At 31.5% G+C, this 23,859-nt stretch overlaps 1 protein-coding gene across 1 annotated transcript in view; it reads right to left on the bottom strand.

Moving 5' to 3' along the window:
* The window catches only part of TECRL (trans-2,3-enoyl-CoA reductase like), a 103,575-nt gene that overhangs the window by 10,857 nt on the left and 68,859 nt on the right, over positions 1-23,859 (bottom strand). The window contains exons 5-9 of the mRNA XM_047799298.1: positions 18,545-18,660; positions 13,797-13,902; positions 12,126-12,198; positions 6,131-6,174; positions 1,384-1,441 (exon numbers count right to left, since the gene is read on the bottom strand). Of these exons, the coding sequence (XP_047655254.1) occupies positions 1,384-1,441; positions 6,131-6,174; positions 12,126-12,198; positions 13,797-13,902; positions 18,545-18,660 (397 nt within the window). The remainder of the gene's footprint in view (positions 1-1,383; positions 1,442-6,130; positions 6,175-12,125; positions 12,199-13,796; positions 13,903-18,544; positions 18,661-23,859) is intronic.

Consider the following 23,859-nt stretch of genomic DNA (forward strand, 5'->3'; position numbering starts at 1 on the left):
ATAATGACAGCATGTTCCAGATAGATGAAGAAACCTGAGCAAAATCACATTGTTAGAGAGTCAGAGTTAAGACTAAATTTGTGATATTCATAACTTTGGCAATGTTAGTATTTTTGTAAGATTGTTTTGTATCCTGCTTCTATGCTTGAAAAAGATCAAGACTATCAGGAGTTTTTATTTGAACTTCATATAGTCCTAAAGAGAATTCAGTAGATCTATAAATTTGGATCAGATAAAAATGAATGGCATTCAACTTCTTAATAAAATATAGGGTTTACTTCAATACAAATGCAAACAACAAATCACAGCAGTGTTTGTATTATTTTGTTAATATTTTTAGCAAGATAAAGTACAGATATTTTTAAGTGATATTATAGATGTTTTAGATATCCATATGTGTAATTTATGGCCATCAACTCAAAAAGTTAAGTAGTTATCAGCATGTTATATAGTATAATAAAAAATACTGTATATCATTATTATATTTCAGTTCACAAATATTCTAATATAATAAATTTCCTTTTAATTTTAGTTATTTTATTATATGAAAAATATTCTGTAAAGTATTTCATGTGTTTCCCCAGCATGCTAGAAATATGTGAGAAAAGAAAATGTTAAGAAATTTGAACGGATGTTAAAAAAAAAACTTGAAGAGACAAAAACACTTTTATATTTGCAACTATATTCATAAAGCATGAAGTCCAAAGTTGACCATTGCTATTTGAAATTACAGTTAAATTATATACAGTATACAATGAGCCATTCTGAATCCATATCTATTATTGACCCCGAATGAGAGCACTGATTTTCCAAAAATATCTTTAAATTATATAGACACTAAAATTTTCAACTTCTTTTTGCTAACTACTAAATTCAAAATATTATCTCAGGCATTGCTACTGTTACACCATTGAGTTTATCAAAGAAAATTCACTTTTATTAGAAAAAATTTAAGTAGTCATTTGAAATATTTTGGGACTGTAACAGTTATTGTGCAAAAGTTATTGGGTCACTTTGCTGTAAAACAGAAATTGAAGAAACGTTGCAAATCAACTATACCCTAATAAAAGTAGAAAGTTAAGCTAGAAAGTAGAGCTGAGAAATTTGGATATTCACCAATGAATTTCATATTTCTTTACTTACTAATAATCTGTTTTTTCATATATTTATGAAAGAGGGAGAGAGAGGGAATGTTTATACATGCTCACTTCATTTTAGAGAAGCCGTTATTAGGAAATATAATTTAGCTCAAATATTTTGAAAACTGAGACACAAAAAGGCAAGAATTGGGGAATAATAATCTTAAATTTTTCCAACCATTGGTTTAAAAAATAATAATTACCATAATTCATTCTAGAGAAGATAAAAGATAAAGTTACCGACCTGTGTGATTGGGATGAGCCAACATTACATTGATGAAATGATTTCCAGCTTCACAAATCTGCAAAATAGTTCAAACCTCTTAGCGTGATATTCTTGGACTTCCTTAAAAAGTATATATATATACACATATACACACACACACACACGTATACATATACATATATACATGTACAGATATCCATGTAATATATTAATTCTAAAGATCTAAAAATATGTTTCTCTAATTGTAAGAAGAAATTCTGTATTATAACAGTGACAGAAGCTGTTGTGGACATATATATAGAATCATAGGAATGAGTCACATTGAGATAGAGGTTTTGAAGATATCGTTGACCCCTTTTGACAGCTATGTTCAAACTGCCTTGTTAATCATGTCTTGTTGATTATCTGCTTTGTATTGACGTAATAAGTAAAATTTCACAGCATGAAGAAACATGACTGAAGATAGATTTGGCATAGGTTTAAATATCCAAGTTTACTAACACAGTAGTGACCCTTCTACTGCAGGGATAGTAGTGTGGTTCCCAGCTGGCTTCAGCTCAATTTAGAAAACCTATTTTAGTAGCACTGCCCCATAAAGTCACTTGTTGCTTGTCGGACACCTCACCCCTTGATCATGTATGTATATTCCACTAGATGTTCCTGTTTAGAAGATTTATAGATCAATAAATGAAGAATAAAAAATTTTGCAAGCATAACATTCTATTAGCAAAAAATTAACCCTTGCAAAGAGGATATACATTTTCTGGTTGCCACTTTACATTATACAAGATTAACCCATTAATTTCCCCTTTGTTCCTTCTCTATAAAAATGGATTCTATACACTGATAATTTTAATATAACATAAGAAATTAAAGTACATTTTACTTAAAAATAGGTTGCCTATTCTTTCCAAACTGTGTGTGTGTGTGGGTATATATAGGTTATTAGGAATAAAATGTTTAACCTTGAACTATGCTCATAATTATATGGTAGGAGTATTCAGTTTAGGTGGTTATATGAAAACTCAGTCAACTCAGTTATTACATTCTATATTAGAATAAATTTCCTAAAATGTATATCTTACTGTCACATTTTATTTATAAAAGTTAAATGTGTCTTGCCTCCTTCATTATTATTAAGTCCCTGGATTATCATATCTTTTAATTTTTTAAAAAAAATTATTTATTTTTATTCTTTTCCATAATAGTTTACTACAAGATATTGAAAATAGTTCCCTATGTTATATAGTGGGACATTGTGGTTTAAGTATTTTATACACAGTAACTTGTATCTGCCAATCCCAACCTCTTAATTTATCCCTCAACCAACCCCACTTTCTTCTTTAGTAACCACATGTTTATTTTCAGTGTCTGTGAGTCTGTTTCTATTTTCTAAATAAGTTCATTTGTATCATATTTTAGATTCCATGTGTAAGTGATATATGGTATTTGTACTTGTCTGACTTTCTTCACTTAGTTTATTAATCTCTAGGTCCATCCATGTTGCTGCAAATGACATTAATTGGTTCTTTTTTATGGCTGAGTAGTATGCCATTTAGGTGATTATATATGTGTGTATGTGTGTATAGACAGATATATATATCTGTACATATATATATATATATGTATGTTTATATATCGCATACATATATATATATATATATATATATATATATGTATGTTTATATATCGCATCTTCTTTGTCTGTTAGTCTGTCGATGGACACTTAGGTTGCTTCCATGTCTTGGCTACTGTGAATAGCGCCGCTATAAACATAGGCGTGTATGTATCTTTTTGAATTATAGTTTTGTCCAGATATGAGCTCAGGAGTGAGATTTTGGGATCATATGGCAACTCTACTGTTAGTTTCTTAAGGTACCTCCATACTGGTTTCCACAGTGGATGCACCAGTTTACATTCCCATCAAGAGAGTAGTAGTATTCCCTTTGTGCCACACTGTCTCCAGCATTTGTTATTTGTAGGTTTGTTAATGATGGCCATTCTGACTGGTGTGAGGTGGTACCTCATTGCAGTTTTTTTTTTAATATAATGATTTTTATTTTTTTCCATTACAGCTGTTTTACAGTGTTCTCAATTTTCTACTGTACAGCAAGGTGACCCAGTCACACATACATGTATATATTCTTTTTTCTCACATTATTATGTTCCATCATAAGTGATTAGATACAGTTCCCAGTGCTATACAGCAGGTTCTCATTGCTTGTCCATTCCAAAGGCAATAGTTTGCATCTATAAACCCCAAATTCTAGTTTTGATTTGCATTTCTCTAATAAATAGTGAAGTTGAGCATCTCTTCATGTGTTCATTGGGCATCCATGTGTCTTTTTTCTAGAAATGTCTATTCAAGTCTTCTGTCCATTTTTAGTTGAGTTGATTTTGTTTGTTTTGTTTTTATTGATCTGCATGAACTGTTTATATATTTTGGAAATTAAGCCCTTGTCAGTAACATCATCTGCAAAGATTTTCTCCCATTCGGTGGGTTGTTTTTTTTTTTTTTCATTTTTTATGGTTTCTTTGGCTGTGCAGAAGCTTATGAATTTGATTAGCTCCCATTTGTTTATTTTTGCTTATGTTTCTCTTGCCTTTAGAGATGAACCTAAGGAAACATTGCTGTGATTTATGTCAGAGAATATTTTCCCTATGTTCTCTTCTAGGAGTTTCATGAATTCATGTTTTATAGTTAAATCTTGAAGCCATTTGAGTTTGTTTTTGTGTATGGTCTGAGGGGGTGTTTTAACTTCATTGATTTACACACAGCTCTCTGGCTCTCCTAATACTACTTGCTGAAAAGACTGTCTTTTCTCCATTGTATATTCTTGCCTCCTTTGTCAAAGATTAATTGACTGTTGTTGGTTGGGTTTATTTCTGGGCTCTCTATTCTGTTCCATGGATCTATATGTCTATTTTTGTGCCAGCCCCACACTGTTTTGATTACTCAGTCTCATTTATAGTCTGGGAGAATTATATTAGCAAGCCCTTTTAGTTTGTCATCACAATTTACAATTTTAACAGGGTCACAGTGGAACTTCTATATCTTGAAATGTGGAATTAAGGTTACTACATTTACCTACTATGTCTGTACAGGATATAAAATCTATGCTACTATTAACTAGTATTCGTGTAATTTGACATCTTGGCCCCTACAAGCCAGCAACCGTGATAAAATTTTTTATTTGCCTATTTCTTATTATTATTTGATAAATGTTCTCCAATAGGTAGTGTGTAAAATAGCATTGACTAATAAAGACTTGTATGAGGAGTAGGCACTAGTAGCTTAATAAAAAGGACAGAGTTACTATACAGAGAACATCAGACTTGGTATAACACAGGTGAGCAATAAATATATCAAAATAAATAAATTACAGGATTGCTGCCTATAAAAAATATCCACACATGGAAATTTGATATATTTACAACATGTTAGCTTAAAAATTCTAAATAAACTGATTTGTGTCATTCATTCATTCAAGCAAATGGTGAGGTCCTACTACGTATAACACTAGGTGCTAGAAGATAAAAGCGTAACCTTCTCCTCTCACTGCCAACACAGTAGTGGGTATTATTAGGTTAATATATATGTATGCATATATGTATGCATTAGTTATATATGTAATATCTGTATATATATGAATGTGCGTGTGTGCATACTCACACAAGCACAGATTCATATGAGATCTTTTTACAAAGTGTGGTGTGTAGATTGGCCTTGAATGAAATGGCAGGATATAATTATTCAAATTTCACAAAAAATTGGTATCTGTGCATGAACCGTGGGACTTTATCAACGTATCAAGGACAGGAATTGTGGGAGTTAATATATCAAGGGTAGGAATGAAGGAAAACATGAATAACAATGAAAGCATGTAGGGAGTTCATATTGTGGCTCAGCAGGTTAGGAACATAACTAGTATCCATGAGAATGCGAGTTTGATCCCTCGCCTTGCTCATTGGGTTAAACATCCAGAGTTTCCATGTGTTGTGGTGTAGGCTGCAGACTTGGCTTGTATCCAGCCTTACTGTGGCTGTGGCATATGGCTGCCAGGTACAGCTCTGATTCAACTTGTAGTCTGGAAACTTCCATATGCTGCAGGTGTGGCCATAAAAAAACAAAAACAAAAACAAAACAAAAAACAAAACAAACAAACAAAAAAACATGGAATTATATGTGTATAGAGGTAAATATATATATAATAACATAATTAATCTATTTTAGAAGTAATAAAGAACTTGTTATTACTCATGTTTGTATCATATTCAGACAATGCTTGCATGCAATTAAATAGAACGGTATAAAGAACTGGACTGAGAACAATTAGCAGAGAGCCCTGTTTCATTCACAAAAGTAGACTTTTTTTTTTCATCCAGAATTACTGAATAATTACGCCAAAGTATTTGTTGAATGACCATTATGTAGACTTGTAAAACTTTTAGTTCTTAGATGTTCATAATTTGGTAAATGTTCAGATAATAGGAAAAATTACTGACTTTTTAATTTTCTTCAAAAGTTACTTTATTTTAAATAATTAAAATCATCTTTTATAGATGAGAAGAACATTTTGATTAAAAGATTTAGAGAGCTAATGATGTGATTATGGGAAGTCATTTGATTTATTTCATTTAATATCATTTTATATATATGATATAAAAATAGGTCATATTTTCCACATGACAAATCCTCAAATACAATCTGCTTGAATTCTTAATAATGCCACAACTAGAGCATGAATAGCAATATTATACATACCAGAAAATTGATAGCAGATACCATAATTTGCTTGTTTCCAAAAGCTGGAAAGCAGAAAAAGATGTTATGCGAACACTCATTTTTTTGAAATGGCATACTATAGACATAATTCATGCAAGGGTTATTGAATACCACAACACTCTAATCAGACATACTATGTGGATATATGATTGACTTTTTGGAATGATACTTTTGTAATCTAAAAAGATGACGAGTCCTTTCCACATGTACTTTTCTTCCAGTATTCTAATAATATTTAGACTACAAATGAATCTCTTTTTAATTTGTATTATTAAACTTTTTGTAAGCAGACTTTATCTTTTTGTCACCTTAAAAGCAGGTTCATCTGACCTAGTATGTAATATGCTCAAAAATATCTCTTCTTTTTGAATGTTCAACAATAAAAAGAAAAATGCCAAAAATAGTAATTTTTTATTTTTGCATCAGGTTTTGCAACAGGCAATAGTTTTATCTTTTTGCATCATAGAAACTAATATATGGAGCAAGTATTGTTGTTCTCACCTTATAGTAAAGAGATAAAACTTGCCAAATCATATAATGAGTAATGGACAAAATCAAGTTTGAAACAGGGGTGTAAATTCACCTTGTTTATGTTGGAAGTTGGAATAAACAAAAATAATGAAAAAATAATTATCTTATAAGCTCATTATCTTATTCACAGTTGCATTTCTTCTAGTTTTATGTATGTGTACATGCAAATTGTATTTATTTATTTATAAAAGCACACCTACAAATAAAAATTAATTTAATACTGCATTTTGAATATTGTAGTGGACTATTACTGAGACATAAAAAGAATCAAATCCCAATTGCACCAGCATGGATGGACCTAGAGATTGTCATACTAAGTGAGGTTAGATAGTGAAAGACAAACATCCTATGACATCACTTATGTGTGGAATCTAAAAAAAAAAGGATGCAAATGAACTTATTTGCATAATAGAAACAGACTTACAAACTTTAAAACATGAAAAAAAATTGGACTTTTAAAAATGAATATTGGAATTTTTACATAAGAATATATTTAAAGTCTTTTCCAATATTATTAAACATTCTTGCCAAAGCTCTGATAGAAACTGCATCATAGTATACAATGTGGCTAGCTCTTAAAACATTAAATATTATCCATTTGCTACATGTTTAAGGTCACCTTGATTTTATGTATAATAGATAACAGTGCTTCAAACATCTTTCCGTATTAATGTTCCACTGAAGTTCTGTTTTCATGGGCGAGAAACTTAAAAGTATTATTTAGTTAAAAGTTATAAATATTTATGCATGAATATATGTATAAATTACATACATAAGGCATATACATATATTAAAAGTTTTGTTTTTATAAAGTGCATATCCATAATTATAAAATAAAATATATTGATGGAGAAATTTGGCAAAGAGATAAGAGTGTTAAAGGAAAATAAAATGCATTTAAAGTCCCATCATCCATGAAAAATCAGTTAATATTCAGATTTTTCCCTTTGAAAACATACATATATGTTAGGAAATTTTTAAATAATATTTGATAGAATAATTTTGTGATCATGTATTCCCTTATACACATTTTTCCATGTATTGAAAGATTCTTCTCTAGCTAAATCATAGTATTTAGGTGATATTCATCCCTATATACAATAATTTTTTTAATTTGTACCTACTACTAGACTAAACTTCACTAAATCAACACTGGTTTTTAGAAATTTATAAGGTAGACTATGTGTTTGTGAAATTAATTACAAACAAAGCCAAATGCAACCCTCTGTTAATAGAAATTAGTTTCTGACAAGGAAACAAATATTCATCACATGCTAACCAATGGAAGTTTGCAACTTTAATAACTGTTACTAGGAAGGATCTATGACATATTTAATATAAGAGCTCAAAAGAAGGATTTATTGTGATCAGGGAGGACTTTGAGTATATAACTGCACTTTTATCTAAAGAAATGAATAGAAAATAATACAGAGAAAAAAGGAGTTCAGAACATTTTGTGTATCAGGGCTGTGAAGAGATGACTTGTTTTCATTTTTAGTTAATGTGATAAAAATATAGTGGGTCATGATTATAATTTTAAATGTTTTTTATATTTATTTCAAAAAACCAAAGTTATAAATAATATACAATATTTCTAGAAGAAATATCAACTAAAACTTTTTATAGTGTTTTTGTAATTTGAGTATTTCACATTTAAACAGACAAAAAAGTAGCTCATTTTTCCTTGACTGTTTTTGATACTGAAACATTTATGTATTAAGTTTTCTGAACATATGCATTCTGGTTTGCGGTTAATGGAATATTCCTGCCATTGGGCAGTTCAATTATGATAATACATTTTTCTTATTATTTTAAATATTGCTCAAGAAATATGAAAAATGACTTCCCTAGTAGTATATGTGTTGGAAATATGTATCAATAACTTGTTTTTCATTTAAGTTGGTTTATGTGTTTAAAGTGCAGATGCTATTTACTTTATGCAGCAAAGTCTGTTGAGAATAGACCTATAAAAACTGTGAAACTTAGTACTAAGAATACAGAAACAGGCAGAAAAAAATCAGTTGACATAAAGGGCAAAGAACAGTGGTGTAAGTTATGACAGCATAAAAAGAACACAAAATTAATAACCATGTATAATTAAAAATATCCTGAATTAAAGTTTTAAGCATGTAAATTGAAGAGTATATACCAAGTGAAAGCACAGAGAAATACGAAAGGAATTAGACACATAAAATGTAACCACTGTTCTTTTTTCTTATTCTAATTCTGAGGGTAAGATAAAGGAAGATTGTATCCTAAGCATTCAGGTTTTAAAGAATATTTCAAGGGGAACAAGGTAAAAACTGGCTCAATTATTCTATAACTCCAAGAACCTGAATTTAGTATAGCACACAATTTGAGTACAATGTTTTAATATAAGGGAATTTCTAATGTTTAATTAGTATGTTTGTTTCACTCCCCTTAAATAAGATTACCCAATAAGATTATAACTACTTTGCCAAAAAAGTTTTAATATGTGCCATTTTCCTTTTTTGTCATTTTGTCATAGTCTTTTCTGTAATGTTAATATTTTCACTTATAGATTCAATAGTTATTTAGGAGTAGGTTTTTAAGCATTTAGTTTTAAAAATTTTGTTTAAAAATTTTTTACTTATCTGTTTTCAGGTTTATTTCATCTCATCTAAAGATACTGTATTTTGTACTATTTCTACTTTGGATGGACATCATTGAACTTTTATGATCCAATATATAATCCATAAAATGTTTAGTCTATAAGTTATGATCAATAAATTATAAAAGGAGAGAAATCAACCTTTAAAAATCCTAGGCAAAGATAATGAATGCAAGGAAAGACCTTTGCATTGCATCACTGTGGAAAAGAAAAGTGAAAATCTAAGGAAAAAATTAAATCTAATAAATGTTGTAATCATATGTCAAATTAGATCTATTGATCCCATTTATTTTTGCCTCAAGTGTGGGCTAATTATCCTAGGCCCCTACCATTATTGCTATAAATGGATCAGTGCCCCCTAACATTTAGTTGTTGAAGCCATCACCTTCAATATTGTAGTATTTTGAGATGGAGCTTTGGGTGTAATTAAGTTTAGATGAGGTCATGAGGATAGGGTCCTTGGGATGGGATTTAGTGTCCTTGTGAAAAGAGATCCCAGAGAGCTTGTTCCCCACTCTCTCCACCATGTGGGTACACAGTGAAGTGGGAGCTACCAGCAAGTCAGGAAGAGAGTCTGCACCGGGAGACTCAATCTGGCAGAAACTTGATGGTGGACTTACCAGCCTCCACAACTGTGAGAGAGAAATTACTCTTTTTTTTTTTTCTTCTCTCTTTTTTTTTTTGCTTTTTCTAGGGCTGCTTCCGTGGCACATGGAGGTTCCCAGGCTAGGAGTCTAATTGGATTGTAGCCACCAGCCTACGCCACAGCCACAACAACGCCAGTTCTGAGCTATGTCTGCAACCTACACCACAGCTCATGGCAACACCGGATCCTTAACCCACTGAACAAGGCCAGGGATTGAACCTGCAACCTCATTGTTCCTAGTCAGATTCGTTAACCAGTGCACCACAATGGGAACTCTGAGAAATTACTCTTGTTTAAGCCATTCAGTCTGTGGTATTTTGTTATAACAGCCAAGGCTGACCAAAACCATAAGCAATTTAAGAAACAGAAGCTTCTCCTGCCTAGACCATAAGTCAAAGTCAAGTTGATGTCACTTTTCCTTTCTCTCCATAAAGATGTCTATCTAAAATATATCTGTCTGGCTGACTGGGGGTTGGCTAGGCTTTTGCTCAGATTACAGATTTCTGTGTCTAAACTACAGGCTCTGTTCCAGTTATTTGTTGGTTGTGAGGGAATTGAATAACAGATGTGCAGTTACTAATGGTCGTCAAATGTCACTGACGATGATGTGCATCTGTTATTTACAGAGTGATATGTGGACTGAAAAGCTACCTGCAAAGTTTATACTTTATGAAACTACAATTAGCATATGGTAACAGAAATTTGATGTATGGTGCTGGGGGCTGCTATTATTTAGCTAAACCATAAAAACTGAAATCCATGCATATCAGAGTAATGCAAAACATGGAATTTCTATGCATGATATTCACTTCAGTTGGAATTGGTATTTTACTCTTCTACACATTTTCATGGAATTTGATTCCTGCTTATATCATATGCATTTAAGAGTCTTGAACACAGTCAAATTAATATTTGAGGCCTTTATTTTCTTAACATATATTGGGGAATATTAACTCTTACACAATTATATTGTTTCTAATTACAAAAGAACTAGCTTTTTTATAGTTCTTGACAAATAATGTATATTATAAATATTTTTTGCACATTAACACAGTCAACTTATATTATTTTGTATCAGATATATGAATGCAGCATTTTTCAGAGGTTCCTCTTCTTAAACATATCATGGATCAAAAATATCTATTAAATATTTTTTCTGTTAATATTCTAAAGTTAGCAAGTACATCTTATGATAAAATACTTTGAAAAATGAGTTTTGTGAGATCAAGGAATTTTATCCATCAATATTCATAGTTAATTTGTTAGTATTTAGAAGAGTTAAAATTCTGAACATTGCAATCATATACTGTGATTGCTGAACTAGATTTGCTTATCTTGGTTATGACCTTGAATAATGTAATTCTCTATGTCTGTACTTCAAGCAAATAGATTACTACTATCTTTAAGATTTACATTATTTTATAAAATTTAAAATAAAACTTGAATATGTCACAGCCATTTATTTCAAACTTATAAACTAGAAATAGACCACAAAAAATAGCTGTCAATTATATATAAAACCTAAACACATAACATTAGGGCTCTGCTGTGTGTACCTTGAGGCTTCAGTAAAAGCTGAAGAGAGAAAACTCCACAGAAGTTAAAAGAAATGGAATTCTCTGATTGGGGCCAGTACTTTCCCCCCAAGATTAGGAACTGAGGATTTAGTATTGGTATAGTGTGCATTTCCCTGAATTGCTTCATCTGAGTCAAGGGCCAACATATTTAATAAACTCGTAACTAGGAAATAATAGGTCCCATGAAAAAAATGCCTTTTTTCCTTCTTTTTGAGTTACATTTAAAAGATTAATTCTTTATTAAAAAATCCTGATAGTTGATTTCACATGATTATGTGAGGATATAAACTGTTTATATTTCATCTTTACTCTTTCATTTTTTTAACGTTTATTTGGGGGTTTATATTCAACACGTTTTAAGCTAGAATTTCTCTGGAGAGAAAATAAATCAAAATACATCAGTAAACTTTGGTCTTTTAGGCCTACATAAAAATGTAATGTACATGAAAGAATTTACAATTGACACATTTTCATTAGTTGCTAATTCCTTTATGTGTACCATATGTTCCTCATTTCTATATAGTTTAGAACAGAGTTTTGAAGTTGACACTTTTAGTATGGGGTTAGTTAAGAAGAAATTCTACATACATGGTGGTGTATACCGTGGGTGATTAATGTAGTAGGCAATCCAAGAAGTGAATCCCCAGTAAAAGGCACAACTCTACAAATAAAACAAGATCAAAGTTAGAGAATATATATATATGTATATACGTGTATGTGTGTATACATATATATATATCACCACACATCATTTGAAGCCAAACTATAATGTACATGCCATACTGCAGCATTTTTGTAAAAGAAAAAAGTTATAAATTTTCTAAGATTAAAATGTAGTACTTCTTCACCCAGTAAAATAGTACTTTAAAAGCACCTACTTGATATCATTGACAAAAACACATTTTTTGCTCAACCCTTATTAATATAAATGAGGATATGAGTATTTAGGATATAGAGAAATGTAACAATGTGTTTAAGAAGATTTTTCAAGAACAGTTTTTGTCTATCAAGTAATAAACATAAGTGAAATAATAAAAATAATAATCTATTTCATAAGATTTACCAATAGCCATTATCCAACAGTAAATGAATAAAAGAATGAATTATCTAATCATTAGTAATAATGTTTCTTGACTGATTACAAAGGGAAATGGACTGTTTTTAGATGTGCTTGGCTATATTGCTGATCTTGTACTAATATGATAAATTTTAAAATTATTTAGCAAGTCTAAATAATTTTTTAACATTTCTAAGAGTTCTTGAATTTACTGTGTCAGTACAATGATAGCAATAGAATATCTGCCTCATTGAGACTTTTAGAAAACAGATATTTGCCCAAAACCCAGGATGATTTTAGTTAGGATATAATTCTTTTGGAAACTAAATTTTAAATTGGAAAATAAATTAAATTTTAACTTGAATTACACCATATTATCTAATGTATATTTCCATTTTGATGTTCCAGAAAATTTCCCATTTTCTTCAGAGTTGTTTATCAAGATAAATAATGTTTGATGCTTAGGGAGTTCCCGTCATGGCGCAGTGGTTAACGAATCTGACTAGGAACCATGAGGTTGCGGGTTCGGTCCCTGCCCTTGCTCAGTGGGTTAACGATCCGGCGTTGCCGTGAGCTGTGGTGTAGGTTGCAGACGCGGCTCGGATCCCGCGTTGCTGTGGCTCTGGCGTAGGCCGGTGGCTACAGCTCCGATTCGACCCCTAGCCTGGGAACCTCCATATGCCACTGGAGCGGCCCAAAAAATAGCAACAACAACAACAACAACAAAAGACAAAAGACAGAAAAAAAAATAATGTTTGATGCTTAGTGACACTTGTATTGATCATTTTTTGGAAGAGCAAAAGACAGTCATTACACTGATGACAGTCATAAATATAGGGTGTAACATTATCACTTTAATCACACAAATGTATAATTATGAGAGGGTTTATTTATGAGGTCTTCCTCTTCAAGTGGCACTTACTCTGAATTCAGTGCTAAAAGTTTCCAAGATTAAAGGCAACTAAAAGTATGCAGTTTGAAACATAAGGTCATGGCATATCTTGCATGTAATGTTACTGGTTGAAGTCAGCTCGAATGATCTAGATCACTCGAGAAATGACATTTCAAGAGCAGAATGTTTAAGATATGCTGATAAAACCAAATAGACAAATCTATGCTTGAGACATATTAAATGATTTTACAGATGATCTAATACATAAAACTTCCCTATAATCAAAATTACAAAACATATCAGCTCCCACCTTTATCAAATTTTTCAAGGGTGTATGACCTGCAGAAACCTTGTGAACAAATAATGTTTCCAAAAGATATCGGAGATAATGTATACAATGGCAGAAGCAGGCCAAGCTAGAAAGAAAATAAGATGTAAACATTAAATTTCTTTCCAGAAATCTGACTTACGCTATGCATAAGATGTTTCACTTTTTAAATTTTTGTATTTTTTTCATTTACTACAGCATTGTATGTATCAGGAAATATTGTTGAAACCAAAACAAAATATTTCAATATCTTTATTCTAGAAATGTTCTAAATTTATTTAATAATAAAAGGACTGTTACAACAGTTTCTATACATTTGCTTCTGATGAAACACAGGTTATTTTATAATACCATAGACTGTATGTTCACATCTGTGCAAGAAATATATATAAATAATTGTAAATGTGCTCATATCAAAATGCCTCAGTATCGAAGCAGAAAATTTACAACTTTTTAAAGTATCCAAAACCTACTTACAATGCATTTGACATTTAATAATATGCAAAATAACTTTGTCATTGTCTGGTTGCCCTTTAACAAGTACCATAGATTGGAAAGTTTCATTTTCTATGGAGTCAATGTAGCTTTTGCTTTGTTTAGTTTGTTTGATGTTGGTTTTCCTAACATATTGCAATGCATTGTATGTCTCTTTTTGTTTTTGTTGCTGTTATTCTAACTTATCAACTCTTCTTGTTATTTATATATGTATGATTTTAAAAGTAAATGTCAAATGTGGTTTACAGTAATATATCTTCTTATTTATACTTAAAATACATTTCCATTAAAATATGCACTTATTTTATTATAAATTAGGCTGTAAGATTTCAAAAGCTATCATTACTAATCAAGAAAATCAATATGAATCAAAGATTGCATACTCAAACTAAAAAAGGTTGAGCATAAAAATCAACATGTCATTTGCAGTACATAAAATGAAACATTGAGTCTTCACTGAGTTTATATTAACCACAAAGAATTAATGATTTCTGGCATTAATAATAGTGAGTTTAGGGAAAACAAACAAAGCAAACTAACCTGGCTAAACATCAGGGAATTTATTATTAATCTATAAAAATATAATCATTTACCTATTATAGGAGAGACAGGTCCTATGTGTGAATGTGTATATCTATGAACAGTAAGCAAATTCTTAGAGAGAGAACAAAGTGTAGGTATTTGGTGACAGAGCTTTTTAGATGGTAAGACAAGCAGAAGCAAAGGTCCTAAAATAGGAGGTTGCCTTATGGGTTCAAATGATTGATAAGGGAATTGATATCTCTCCTCACTTGTTTCTTCTTTTGTAGAAGTATTTATATAAGCACCAGAGTAGTAATGTTTTCCATTTTGTAAGAAGCTAGAAAAATTACCTTATGCCCAGAAATGTAGCAGAACATTGAGTGGGAAATTTTAGTTTAAGCTGTGATTGAAGTAGTTTACTTATTTAATTTTATTATACCATGAGCTCATAGAGATCAGAATAACAGCTACCTGTGTGTCTTAATATTTGGATGTATACCACTTTGCACATTATTGGTAACTCATTATCAAGTTTGTGTTTATTACAAAATATTTTTTCTGTTTAATTATGGTTGACTTCAAACATTAACTCGTTTTCTTTTCAGTGCTAAATTAATTGGGCATTCACAAATAGGTTTGCATCTGTTTCTTTTTTTCCAATTGTAATATTTGAAAATATGTTTCATTAAGTTTCAAGTAATGAGGACTGTGAAAGGAGATACTTTATAGAGCTGCAAGGGAGGCAGAGTGTCAGGTTTCTATTGAGGAAGAATATGAAGGTCATGTTCAGATAGAAGGTTGAAGATGCAAGAGATTTTGCTAATAGTGGACTTTGGATTGCAGGGGCACAGTGGAAGGATTTTAGGAATTGAGGAGGGCTCAGGAAAGGCAACCAACAGAAGATTGTAGAGTTTATTTAGATGGAGTGTGAGATATGAGGGATGACACAAAAAGTATGAAGTAATGAGGTCAGTGACCTAAACAGGGATCAAGTATCCAAATACCTAAAGTTTTTGTTTGTTTGTTTGTTTAACATTTAAGGGAGATAGTCAAACTAAATGCTGAACACAGGAAAGTTTACTCTGGGTACTCTTCCATTCACGATGATGGAGTTAGAGGTCTTAGGGAGGTATGGCTTTTGCCGCAGTTCATCTAATTCATTAGATCTCTCAAGTGGGAGGGACTATGACACTTTTGAGTATGTACTCCCTAGATTAAATACCATTTATTGAATACATCTACCTTACATCAAGCTCTGGACCGCCGTTGCATTACTTGATGGGGATAGAAATCCTGCAGGAGATTTGGCCTTAGTCCTAGTGTACAGATCCAAAGAATTTTGGGGCAGTTGAGTCACATACAGATCTGAACTAGCAGAAAAATGCCTTTGACTCTATGATGTGATTCCAAGCAACTTGGGAAGATTAACAATGATGGACTGTGTGGCAAATGGATATAATATTTGAAATTTATCTTTTTAACCTTGATAAATCATCCATCCTGAAATTTCCTTAGGAATCTTGTGATTATTTTATAGACTCTACTAGACACTTAAATTTCAAAAGTAGTTTGTGGGAAGTTCTAGTCATGCCTCAGCAATAATGAATCCAACTAGTATCCATGAGGACGTGGGTTCAATCCCTGGCCTTGCTCAGTGGGTTAAGGATCCAGCATTGCCGTGAGCTGTGGGGTAGGTCTCTGACACAGCTCTGATAAGGCTGGTTGCTGTGGCTGTGATTTAGGCTGTGGTTAGGAATCACACCTCTTATAAGACCCCTAATCTGGGAATTTACATATGCCACAGGTGCAGCCCTTAAAAAAAAAAAAAAAGTTGTTTATGTGTATCTGCTGGGAAGGACTTCATGTAAACTTAACATATTTGCTCTTTTGTAACAATGTGGCACAGATACATTTATTCCTGAGATGTTATAAAACATGTATTTCTGTTTAAGATTAGTAACCAACCATTAGTCAATTCCTTTAAGAATGCCACTCTGATAAATTTGTTCTTTTCTTCATGCTGTGGTATGTATCTGTTATACATTATATGTTTGGTCTAAAAAATAAGGGCAATTACATTCTCCTATGAACTCTCTGCACCAGACTCTTTCAAAATGAATTGCCTCTTTTCTTCACTTAAGAAAAAGAAAAGTAGGAGTTCTGTTGTGGCTTAGTGGGTTAAGGACCCCATGTTTTCTCTATGAGAATCTGAGTTCAATCCCTGGCCTCGCTCTGTGGGTTAAGGACCCAGTGTTGCCACAAGCTACTACCGAGGTCAGAGATGTGTCTGTGGCCGGCAGCCACAGCTCCAACTCAACCGCTAGCCTGGGAACTTCTAAATGCTGCAGGTGCAGCTGCGTAAAAAAGAAAGAAAAAGAAAGCTACACTTCAATGTCCCAAAAGGTTCTAAACATCTTGCCCACTACTAACCTGACCATCATCCCTGAGGTCATTCGTCTCTTGCCTCTCTGTGCCCCTGCAACACTAGCTTTCTCTCTGTTCCTATCAAGCACCAAATTGCTTTGTACCACAAATAATCTTCATTCGGAGATTCCTGAAAATTACTAGTTAAAATCTGACACATACCTTCAAAAACAATGTTTTTATTAAGCATTTTTTTTTTTTTGTAAATCAGGTAATGTGTAAAGGAGCAAAGATTGAGTGAACATCAAAATACATTAATTAAGGAACTTAAACTCTATAGAGGGAAAGACAGAAATGGCTAAATATATAATTTTAAAGTAATAATTTGTATAAAGGAAAACATTTTAGTAGTATATTCCTCATGGAAGGAATAGGAATGGCTAATAAGAAATATTGAGCTGTATTTGAAGTCTGAATAAGAGATAAGAGGGAGGCAATGGAGGGATGATGGAGGAGGGATGGCAGGTGTAAATGCCCTGTGTGAAAGGTAGGTTCAGGACAAGAAGGGTAGTCATTGTAGCTTCAGAATGGAATTGAGAATAAAGAAAAGATCAATTTGAGATGAGCAATCCAGGAGTCAAATTATTCTCTATCTCCTAGTGTCCCATGACCTAAGTTTTGCTTCTTAATTCACTTGAGGTTTAATCATTTGCTCAGGTTCATTGTTCTTAAACAAATTTCTAACCCTGCATGCCAATGTAGCTTCCTGAATGATTTTTCTTTCTCTATATTTGATATGAGGGTGGAGGGAGAAATTCATAGAGATTATTTCCACAGTATGCTAAGAAGTGAAGTTATATATTCTGCTTTGATAACAACCCCCCCCCCTTTTTTAATACAAAGTAATTTTTTTGTCTTTTGATTTACTAAGAGTAAGTTTAAAAAAGATCTGTTTTCCTCCAGTTTATTAGTTCAGTCATTATATTTTTCATATGAATGTTGCCCATGTCCTTAGAGAAGTATTTATAGTTTGAGCTCTATGTATGGCCTCTCAACTTTCTAATTTTAAGCTTATTTTTCTCTTGCTGATTGTGATCATAATTAACTGAAATTATCTCTACTTTAAGGTATACGTGAAGTAAAATACTTGCAGTATTAAACATATTAAGTAATAGTTCCTTGTTTATAAATGTACAGGTTGGCGTGTATATATTATTTCTGGATAAATAAATTTCCCCAATGTTAAATCCACTTTAGTTGGTTTTAAAAGCAATCTTTATTGACATAATATCTGTGTACTAGTTTGTCTGTTCCTTAATTTCTATGTACCTTGTGTATGTATTACTTACTGCACCACTGGGTGGCGTAATCTTCTAGCGCTCTCTTTGATGTCATATATGTATGGGATCCTCAAATAAAAGAGGAGATATATTAGCAGAGGTCCTGTGTATTCAGCCAAAAATACCTGAAAATAAGAAGGTGATTTAGATTAAACAATGCATTCTACATGTTTTGCTTAGGACCATAGTAAGCATGTACACAGGCTTCTCTTGCTACATGAACTGCTGAAATGGACAGGTGAGCATCTAGTCTTTGAAAAGAACTAGACTAGGTACTAATGTAAATAGTGAGAGATCTTTCTTGGAAGAATCAGCCAAGAGTTAAGAAAAATAATAACTATATTTAATTTAAAATAAAAATAAACATTAATCATAATATAATGATTACTTAATGAATAGTACATAGAATATTTATTTAGCCAGACTATTATAAATGCATTTTTCATATCTCTCCAGTCCCATACACACTTCGTTTTCTATGTTGACTGTCCCTGTTACTGAATGAAATGGGCTGTAGTTCCTGGCTTTTTTAAAAAAAATATTTTTATGGCCAATGTCGTCTTGAACTCAATCAATTTGACCCTTATTCAAATTGAATAATTTGTTTCTGTCATTTAGAAATTTTAGAATAATGAGTTCTGAGTTTAAATGGTTGCTTTCTGAATTCTGGAACTGAGGGGCAATAATGTATGTGGAGAGAGATATACAATCTATAGAGAGACAACCCTAAGATGTGGAAAGATAATTGGAAATGAGATTGTGTGGTTGCAGAAAAATTAATTGGCTGATTAGTTTTCTGATAGTCTTCTGAATCTGCTGAATATCCATTATTTGGTTTTGTTTTGATGCTAAAACCATATTAAAGTCATACTCTGAAATTTTCAGACAGAGAAGGGAAAATAATTTCCTTACAGGTGTTAGAAGAGAAAGAATACAAACATGGCAATGATAAATTCCACTGCCATTACTACTTGGCTTTGCCTTTGCCAATTTTCATCATTTCCAAAGGAAGATAACTTGAAGCTTACATGTTTTGCTCAAAAATGCATGTGTGCACCTTGATCATTATGCTCTTACCTCTGGTGAGAATTTTATGTAGCTACATGGTTAAAATATATGATACATATGCACATACATATATATGTATATATACACACATATATAAATAGATATTTATATATACTTGTTTCTTCAGTTATACATTTTTTAACAATATTCATTATGAGCCAAGAAAGTCTTTTATGTGAAGGTAAAAACCATGCAACATCTGATGAATTCAGTATTAAAGCAACCTTTTCACTGAGAAGAGTTAATATTAATTTATGGCATACAACATGCCTGATTATTCAGGTATATAAAAAAGATTTTACTACTTTTGAATGTCTGATAATAGAATCTAGCTAATACTCTAGAATAATTTTTAAAAATGATGGTTTTATTACAACAAAAAGTTTAAAATCTATTTCAATGCCTCTGATCTTAGTCAAGTCAGTTTTGAGCAAATTCTTTAGTAATATGTCAGAAATGAAAAATGTTGTAAATAATAGTTAACCTGGGCCAAGATCACTCTTTATTAAGTTAATAAAAATTCTATCGGAAATATGAAGCTTTTTTGGATCAGAGGAAATTAAACTGCAATCTTATCTCCATCATTGCCTAAAAAAATCAGGATAGCCTGCTACCTTATAGTAATATGTTCTTGGACACCCAATACTTTATCACAGGTATTGTTCATGCTGAAACATGGGGGTTAAAAGAGTGTCAAAGTATGAAGGACATATCCTGACATGAAAGCACTGGAGAATAATAAGGAATAACTTTTGGACAATGCATCTTTCAGGCAAAATGTCTATTTGGGTGCAAATAGAAGGAACAGAGATTTTGATTAAACTTAGAAAGTAATCAGAAAATAGTTTTAGAAACAAGGGCAAGGTAGACAAATATTAATAAAATAGACTTCTGAAAGAGGAATTGCTCTTCTTCTACTAAAAAAGAGAGTGAAAACAAAACTAAAGCCAAAATAAACATATAAACATATACTTACAGGTACACAGCCTAAACAAAGCAGATGTATTTACAAAGACTAGGAGCTCCATTATAATCCTAAAGTTTAGTGGATAGTCTAAATTCAAAACCAGCATATATACTTTATTTTCACTTTGATGATATATACTACATTTAAATTCCAGTCAATTTCTAACATCAAATTATTTCCATGCTTCCCCTTTTGTGGAAATTCTCAGTTTTAAACTAATGAGTTGCTTTAAATGTAAAAGTCAGTTTTTACTGGGGAAGCTCTGTAATTAGGATTTTTTGAAACTTAACTTTCTAAAGATAGGAGAGCTACTAAGTAAAATTATGGGAACATTTCCTAATAGTAATATCACTGTGTACTCAGTGAGTACTCCTGAAGCTAATATAATACTAGAGAGGTTTTAAAAAATCAACTGTTATATGAATAACATATAATGGAGAATTCTATCCCCATGTAACTCAAACAAACCATCCTAATGAGATAAGGAAGAAAAATCAATTGAAATGTTTTTCAGGTTCCAAAAGGCTGAGTCACTGTAGGTCAGGGTGTTTTAAATTGGGCTCCAAAGTAGTGATTATTCTGGGATATGGAGCCTTGTAGAAGTCTGCTTAAAAGATGAGATCTCTTAAGAATGTCTGAGAAGGGAAGTACAAAAATTATTGCTTTGTATCTTTCAATGATAGATACAAAGGTCACCTTATAAAATAGATACAAAGAGGTCACTTTATAAAACCTCTAGGATTTGGGTTAGGACCTAGCAGAGCTATATATTAGGAGTGAAGATGAGGCAGAAATAATCTGTCTTCATAAGTACTGAATTCAGCCTGAAATCATTTCAGCCGTGGATTGGATTAAATGACCTATACTCAATAGTATCATTAATCCATCTGTAGAATGATAAATTATCTTTTCTTTTTTGAAAGTTATCTTTAAATTTTTTACGTAAATTTTCCTGCACTAAGTAAGAAATATGAAGGTATATAAGGAGGGAAGATATAGTGACCATAAACATAATACCAACAGCAAACATTGAAAACAAGTGAACTAAAGTTTCAAATACAGAATTATCAAATATACACTTTTAGAAAACAATCTTTTAATGTTCAAAGAAAAGAAAATACTGAAAAATTAAGCATATATTTGAAAACTCTAAAAATAAAACATGAAAACATAATATGAATCCAGATGGAGTATACAAAAGAATAACGGAGACTCAAAAGATGAAGATATTATACTAATATTTCAAATTAAATATATCATCAAACTGTAGACTCAGATAACACTAAAAGCCCAAAGCAGGGTAAATGAAACTACATTCATAACTATGCATATTATAATCACTCTGCTGTAGTCAAACAAATATTAAATTTTAAATAAGCCAGAGAAAAGCAAATTTAGTTTAAGGAGTATAGCAGACTTTTCAGCAAAGGCTATGGGAGTCAAAAATCAAAATAATGCCATTTTTTCAGGGAAATACTACACCTATTCTAAAAGATATACTGAAAGGTCTCCTTTAAGAATGAAGTAAGATGATATAGGATAGAGGAAATCACAACTGGAAAGTAGTCACTTAAATAAGCCATTATACAGATCTAAAAGGAGAAAAAAACCACAACTATTGAAAAGTGACAATAAACACAAGAAACTGCAAAAGTATACACGTGAAGATGTAAAAACGGACATCAAAATCATAAAACATGAGGAGGGAAAATAAGAAAATCTAGATTCTTTTTTTTTTTTTTTTAATGTGTATGAACCTATATGACTATTAGGCTAAAACAAGCAGATATAGGAAAGGGTTAACATACTTGAAAAACAAGGCAACCATAAATCAAAGCCAAAAAATAAATTCACAAGAACTAAAAAGAAGAGGACACAAGCATAAAGTAAAAGGAAATCATCCAACAAAAAAATTAAAGGAACAAAGGAGAAACATAGAATCAACTGGAAAACAACGTTTAAAATGGCAATAAACACATATTTATCAACAATTTCCTTAAATGTCAATGGTCTGATTGCTCCAATTAAAAGACATAGAGCAGCAAACTGGATAAAAAAAAATAAGAGCCTACAATATGCTGCCTACAAGAGACTCACCTTAGGGCAAAGAACACATATACCTTGAAAGTGAAGGGATGGAAAAAGATATTTCATGTGAATGGAAATGACAGGAAAGTAGGAGTTGCAATACTTATATCAGACAAAATAGACCTTAAAACAAAGGCCACAAAAAAAGACACTATTTAATGATAAAATGATCCATTCAAAAAGAGGATATTACACTTTTCACTATATATGCCCCTAATACAGGAGCACCCAAATAAGTACAACAAATACTAACATTCATAAAAGGAGAAATTGATGGGACTACAATAACAGTAGGAGATTTTAACACCATACATCAATGGACAGATCCTCTAAACAGAAAATCAATAAGGCAACAGAAATCCTAAATGACACAATAGAACAGTTAGACTTAGTTGATATTTTCAGGACATTACTTTATAAGAAAAACAGAATATGCATTCTTTTCAAGTCCATATGGAATAACTCAAAGATTGACCACATACTAGGTCACAAAACTAACTTCAACAAGTTTAAGAGTATGGGAATTATTTCAAGCATCTTCTCTGACCACAATGGCATGAAACTATAAATCAACCACAGGAAAAGAAATGAGAAAAAAACTAATTGCATGGAAACTAAAAAGCATGCAACTAAAAAACCAATGGCTCAATGATGAAATCAAAAGGGAAATTAAAAAAAAATACCTTGAGACAAAGGACAATGAAATTACAATCATTCAAAATCTATGGGAGTTTGCAAAAGTAGTTTTTAGAGGGAAGTTCATAGTGATACAGGCCTTCTTCAAAAAAGGTGAAAAATCTTGAATCAAAAACTTAACCTACCATCTAAAGGAATGGGAAAAAGAAAAAAAAAAACCTAAATTCAGTAGAAGGAAGGAAATCATAAAGATCAGAGAAGAAATCAAGAAAATAGAGATTGGTTGCCTTTCTGTATACTAACAATGAAATATTAGAAAATTGGTACAAAAAGCAATGTCTTTTAAAATCATACCCCCCCCCCAAATTAAATACTAGGAATAAACCAGACCAAGGAAGTGAAAGACTTATATACTGAGAACTATAAAACATTAATTAAGGAAATTTAAAATGATTCAAAGAAATGGAAGATATCCCATGGTTCTGGATTGGAAGGATTAATATCATTAAAATGGGAATATAACACAAAGCAACTACATATTTAATGTGATATCCATCAAATTACC

The sequence above is a fragment of the Phacochoerus africanus genome, chromosome 10, assembly GCF_016906955.1.
Source record: "Phacochoerus africanus isolate WHEZ1 chromosome 10, ROS_Pafr_v1, whole genome shotgun sequence".
Taxonomy (NCBI): Eukaryota; Metazoa; Chordata; class Mammalia; order Artiodactyla; family Suidae; genus Phacochoerus; species Phacochoerus africanus.